The sequence below is a fragment of the Galendromus occidentalis genome, unplaced genomic scaffold (assembly GCF_000255335.2).
Source record: "Galendromus occidentalis unplaced genomic scaffold, Mocc_1.1 scf7180000075687, whole genome shotgun sequence".
NCBI lineage: Eukaryota > Metazoa > Arthropoda > Arachnida > Mesostigmata > Phytoseiidae > Galendromus > Galendromus occidentalis.
In genome coordinates, this window is record NW_003803677.1 from 7,953 (window position 1) to 14,185 (window position 6,233).

General features: G+C 52.9%; 1 protein-coding gene across 1 annotated transcript; it reads right to left on the reverse strand.

Annotated features, from left to right (window-relative positions):
- Positions 1 to 2,789: 2,789 nt before the first annotated feature.
- Positions 2,790 to 3,284, reverse strand: LOC108864740 (diacylglycerol kinase kappa-like). The gene has a single exon (XM_018640948.1). It carries the CDS (start codon positions 3,282 to 3,284, stop codon positions 2,790 to 2,792), a length of 495 nt encoding a protein of 164 aa, XP_018496464.1.
- Positions 3,285 to 6,233: the final 2,949 nt, after the last annotated feature.

Sequence of the window (6,233 nt, forward strand, 5' to 3'; positions counted from 1 at the left end):
CAGCGCATGTGTAGTGAGTCTAGCGATACCGGGAGCGCTAGTCTATGTATATAAAAACGTATGTATGTCTGTTTGTCTGTCTGTATGTCCGGGGTACCCTATAGACTCGAAAACGGCTGAACCGATCGTCGTGAAAATCTAGGAGCGTGTTCTGGGGGATCCAGCGGTGGTTATAGGGGGGTCAGTTCTCCGATACGATGAGTCCTTCTACCTTAAAAAAATTATTTGAGTGCCCCACCTACGAAGATACGGAAACTCGGAAAAAATTAAACAATCGGAAATTCGCAAAATTCTCTAACCCCAGAACCGATCGCCGCAAAAATTTAGGGGTGGGTTCTCGGAAGCTTCAGGAGGGTCATATGAGGGTCGTCGTTCTCATGTGATGGGTCCTTCCACCATAAAAAATTATTTGAGTTGTCCTCTCACCGAGAATCAAAGATTTCATCAAGGTAAAGACGGGAATTCTCAGGATTTCTCATCGGCTGGACCGATCGCCATGAGAAGGTGGATTCTCGGGAGCTCCTAAGAAGGCTATCGGGGGTTGCCGTTATCATTGGCCTCTGTCTCCCTACGAATGAATCTCGGGGAAACGGGAGAGTGGGGAAAAAGGGAAAACGGGGATCGGGAAAGCGGGGTAACGGGAAAGAGGGGAAAGTAGGGAAACTGGGAAAACGGGAAAGCGGGGAAACGGGAGAGCGGGGAAACGGGAGAGCGGGGGAACGGGAAAAAGGGGAAACGGGAAAGGGGGAAATCGGGGAAGCGGGGAAACGGCAAAGTGGAGAAACGGGAGAGTGGGTAATCGGGGAAGTGGGGAAACGGGAAAGTCGGGAAACGGGGAAGTGGGGTAAGGGGAAGTGGGGTAAGGGGAAGTGGGGTAAGGGGAAGTGGGGTAAGGGGAAGTGGGGTAAGGGTAAGTGGGGTAAGGGTAAGTGGGGTAAGGGGAAGTGGGGCAAGGGGAAGTGGGGTAAGGGGAAGTGGGGTAAGGGGAAGTGGGGACACGGGAAAGCAGGGAAACGGGAAAGCAGGGAAACGGGAAAGCAGGGAAACGGGACGCGCACCCAGAGCACGCGCCCAAAGCTGACGCACCCGGAGCCAGCGCACTCGGAGCTCGCGCATGAGTAGTGAGCCTAGCGATACCGACCGGGAGCGCTAGTCATGTATAAAAAAGCTTCAATAAAGACTGACTTCTTTTGAGGAGTAATTTCCTATACCGGTCTGACGCTGCTGCGAGACCTCTTGGACCCGCGAGGGCGCGTGGTGTCCATGTATCTGGAAGGCGAGACGGGTCGGCTCCTGGAGAGCCTGACGCAGCTTCTAGCTTCGGAAAACGAGAGCTTCAGGAAGCAGGTCTTCGAGGGGCTGTCAGGGTCTGACCCAGAGATACCTTCGAGTGCTATATGTAAGTTCTTCCGCCGTTGTGGTCTTCTGAAAATTAGACGGGAACGCGGGCCTAATCGGAAACTCACCAATGATCCAATCTCTTCCGCATTGAAAAGGCCACAGGCCGTCTAGGGAGTGCGAATCGAGAGGGTCCTCTCGTTGTGCAGATGCGGACTTCTCGGTCTGGAAGAAGCCCAAGCTTACCACGTTGCGCAAAAGAGATCAGGCTCGCAACTCGCAACGAATGTGGAATTCAGCACAATCAATCTATTAATGGACTTTCCTGGCACAGTTCGACACATTGCAGGTCCGATCCGCAGCGTCAGCGAGGGGGAACCCGAGCCCGTTCCGAGAACGTCAGGGACGCAGACCGGGAATTTCGTAACGAAAGCCCCCAAAGAAATCGGTATGTACTTCGATTCCTTCCTGGCACTATAATTCTAGAAATGTGTCCGTTCGACACTATTGCTGCAGGAAATTGCAGATTGCTGTGCCTTTTGGCACAGCTGTTCCAGTAAAGAACCTTCCTTGCTTGCTAGAGTGTCGAGATCGGTCTCTTTGGAAAGCTAGAGATAAGAGCTCAAATCTGGGCTTAGGTTCTGGCCACCCATGACCTATCTGGAGATCGCCAATCCCTCCAGGACGCGTCCGATCGATTGCTGTCCGAAGCATCTGAGTGAGTCTTGAATTCCTTCTCGAGCTTTCGGAGGTGACTTATCATTTCGGAGATATTCACATGAGAGCGACCAAGACCACGGTTCAAGGCTTGGTGCTACCCTTCCAGGTGGTTAGTGGTGCGCGCCCCGTTCCCATTGTGATTCCAGAGCTGGCGCGCGAACACCGCCTCGTTTTCGAGCCAAGTACCTATGAAGTACGCCTTGAATTGTTCGAGGAGCAGGAACGCGGGGTGGTCGGCCGAGGGCGACTCTGCCTCGACCAAGCATTGTCAATCTGCGGCAGAGGGACAAGAGCTAGAGCACCGACACTACAGACGAACTTCTTCACAACGGTTTCTTCATAGTGTAAGGATGCAGATTGAAGGCTCGGCGAATCTGCTCTTACGCTCTGGTTTATTCGAGAGACTGTACGTGTTGGCGACCGTCTCCCGGCGTGTTGTTCACACAGGTGATCCACTCTGCACGTCTCATATTTCTCTCTCGCCCACGCATCGACAGACGGAGCGCTCGGCGAAACTATCTGCCACGGCGTCGCCGTGACGGCGATATATCCGAACTCAAGCCAAACCAACGGGCCCGATTACCTGCGCTGATCTCGTCCTCACATTACCCTCCTTACGAAGAAGAACCGCCCCGGTTCTCACTCGCGTGCTCCGGCCGATATCCGTGCTGGGTGGCCGTCTTCCTGACTGAGGTCGAATGGGGTTCGCATTTCTAATTTCCTACAGCTCACTAAAATGGATCCGCGAAGCGTTGTGGCGCTTTCCTTGTTCTACTGGGGTATCTAGGTGACGAGACTGTCGCCTCGTCTTCGATTGGCGCTCCATCTGTAGGGTCGTTCTGCGGATCGATGGCTGTGTCCTCGGCTTGATCAGCTGCCGGGTCGGACGTTATATCGAGTAGATTGGAAGCTGGTTCAGGTGGATCGGGAGCTGGTTCAGGTGGATCGGGAGCTGGTTCAGGTGCTGGATCCGATACTCCCCCGTGTCGGGTTGCAGGCGCTGGCCGCTGAACCATTTTCAGTCTAGTCGAGTGTACGACTTGCGCTTTCGTACGGGGTCCTGGCAGTGTTGCGTGAGGCTCGGGTTCCACGATAAATGTTTCTGGTCCCTTCCGTCTCATTATTTTGAAAGGTCCGAAGTAGGGGCCCTGTAGCTTGTCCGATTGACCTATTTTCCGGAACGGGAAATGTACCCAGACGGGATCGTTTACCTTGAAGGTGTTCATGATGCGTTGAGTGTCGTGGGTAGTCTTTTCAACATCCTTCTCCCTGTCGGCCAGATCCCGTGCCAGCTCTCTGGCCACGAGTATGTTGCGGTGTAGTTTTCGCCGCACTCGTTAGCGCTGATAGTCTTCCGGATCGGCGGAGCGGGTAGGTTTGTGTTGAACGTGGTCTCTGCGTCTCTTCCATGGACCAGAAAGAATGAGGAGAACTTAAGTGGATTTCTGTGGAGCTGTATTATATGCGTGAACGATGAATGGTAGGAGATCGCTTTTGTCATTGTTGGTGTATTTGCTTAGGCAATGAATGATTGTCCTGTGCGTGCGCTCGCAGAGTCCGTTGCACGCTGGTTGATAGGCCGTTGTCTTTCGATGCGATGAGCGGAACCTTTCGTTCACGCATTCGACGATTTCGGATAAGAACGTCTTCCCTCGATCGCTGGTCATTATCCTTGGGGCTCCATGCTGCAGGATCACGTCCTCCACTAGAAATTTTGCGACTTGTTCTGCTGAGCCATCTGGGAGAGCTCTCGCTATAAGGTGCTTTGTCAGGTGGCAAACCGCAGTGGCTACCACCCGGTTCCCTTTGCTAGTTTGGTTGAACGACACAAGATCGACTCCGATGGTGTGAAACGGTGTATTGGGCGTTTCGATGTGTGGGAGTAGACCTACTTTTTCCGGGTTGGTCTTGCGTTGGCATTCCGTGCACCTTCTGACGTGAGCGTCTGCGTCTTTGTAAGCTGACGGCCAATAGTATTTTTGGGTGAGCTTGCCATAAGTTTTTGCGATTCCTTAATGTCCGGACTCTTTCGCAGAATGTGCTGCTTCTAAGGCTTCCTGTCTCATGGGCTTAGGGAGAACGAGTAGTAGGTTGTCGCCGGATCGAGAGAAGTTCCCTCTGTAGATTATTCCTGCAACGATTTCGAAGGTGCAGGTACGTTTAGCGAGATCTCTTATCCGATCCAATGATGTGTCTTCCTGTTGGGCTTGAGCTAGTGATTGAAGTGATACACCGTTAATGGCCGTTGACGTGATTGCCGGATCCTCGAGTCGTGTTCGTTCTCCCGACACGACGGGACGCGGATGTCTGGTGTTTTACCGTCCTCGGGGTATCGAGATAGGCAGTCCGCATCTAGATGTTTCCGTCCCTGTTCGTATACGATGTTGCTGTCAGATTCTTGCAGTTGAAGTGCCCACCTTACCAGCCGACCTCTCAGGTTCTTAGCTGTCAGCAGCTAACAGAGTGCGTGATGGTCGCTCACCACGGTGACCGGCCGGCCGTGAACGTAAGTGTGGAACTTTTTGACTGCCCATACTACTGCCAGGCCCTCTTGATCCGTGGTGGAGTATCTGGACTCCGGTCCTGATAGAGTTCTGCTGGCATAGGCGGTGACGCGTTCCGTTCCTTTGTTGTTCATCTGTGCCGATATCGCTCCAATGCCGTATTCGCAGGCGTCCGTGCGTAGAATCGCAGGTTGGCTTGGATCGAAATGGCCGAGCAGCGGAGGGCTGATCAGTTTTTCTTCAGAGTTCCTGATGCTTGTTGGTGTTCTGTGTCTCAGCGGAATTTGACGCCGTCTTTCTGTGAATCATTGCGAGGAGCTGCTATTTTCGAAAAGTTCTCCATGAATTCCCGGTAGTAGGAGCAGAGCCCGAGGGAGCTTCTTACCGCTTTGTGGTTGACGGGGGTCGGGAAGGAGCGGATGGCACTTGTTTTCGCTGGGTCGGGCAGGATACCTTGGCTTGATACTTCGTGGCCAAGCAATATGATCTTCTTGGCGCCAAAAGGCACTTCTTAAATATTCAGAGAGGGGTAAGCTTGATCTAGTCAACGTAAGATTTCCTCGAGACGTCTATTATGTCCGTTAAGGGTTGAGCCGAAAACACATGGATCATCAAGGTATACTAGACAGCTTTTCAATTTGTGACCTCTGAGCACGTTGTCGATCAGTCTCTCGAACGTCGCGGGGCCATTCGACAGTCCGAAAGGCAGAACCCTGAATTCGAAGAGTCCGTCAGGTGTCGAAAAGGCCGTTCTCTCTCTGTCAGTGCGTTCCAATGGGCACTGGAAGTAACCGGATTTCAGATCGAGTGTAGAGAAGAAGTTGGCGCCCGTCAGGCAGTCCAGTGCGTCGTCGATTCGCGGGAGCGGGTAGTTGTCTCGTTTCGTGACCTTGTTCAGCCCCCTGAAATCGATGCAAAATCTTGTCTCGCCGTTTTTTTTTACTAATCCGATAGGGCTATTCCACGGGCTGGCCGAAGGCTGGATGATCCCGTGTCTCTCCATCGATTTCACTTCCGCTGCTATGTAGTCCCTCTCCGCTGGTGAATACCGTTTTGCATAGCGACTTTTGACAGGAGGGTGGCTACCGGTGTCTATGCTGTGTGTGACCAGATGGGTTTGCCGTGGTGGGGCGTTCCTCTTGGGGATCAGTTGCGGGAATCGTGCGATTATGTCTTTTATATCCCTCCTTTCCTTCTCCTGTAGAGTCTTTTCGATCGCGTTGTCTATTTCTTCTTCAGCGTGAGCGATGCTGTTGGTCTCGAATATCTTCTCAAATGTTATGCTTTTGTCGGTGTGGAGTGAAGCGACCAAAGCATCCTCTTGAAGTGGCAGAATCTCGCTCCGCTGTATAATTTTCAACGATGGTCGATGTTCGTCTTGCTCGCATGCTCACAATCGCCTGAGGGGTCCGAAGGCTTTTCTTTTCGGCCAGGATCGGATTAGGCCTGATGATGAACGTTCTTCCGGCCGCGGCGACGTCACCATGGCTTTGATCTAGTTCTAAATCTACTATTCTGGCTTCGCCCGCTTCGATGACTACGCTCGCTCTCGCTCTCAGTCTGAATCCAGGCGCCGTCGCGCTCTCGTTCTCTATCTCCGGTGCCGACGCGCCCTCGTTCTCTATGTCCGTTGCCGACTCCGGTCCCGTCGTCCGAGGTTCGTTATTGCTA

What these genes read in the sequence shown, in the direction of transcription:
- LOC108864740 (XM_018640948.1), bottom strand. Translation starts at nt 3,284, where the DNA reads ATGAACACCTTCAAGGTAAACGATCCCGTCTGGGTACATTTCCCGTTC.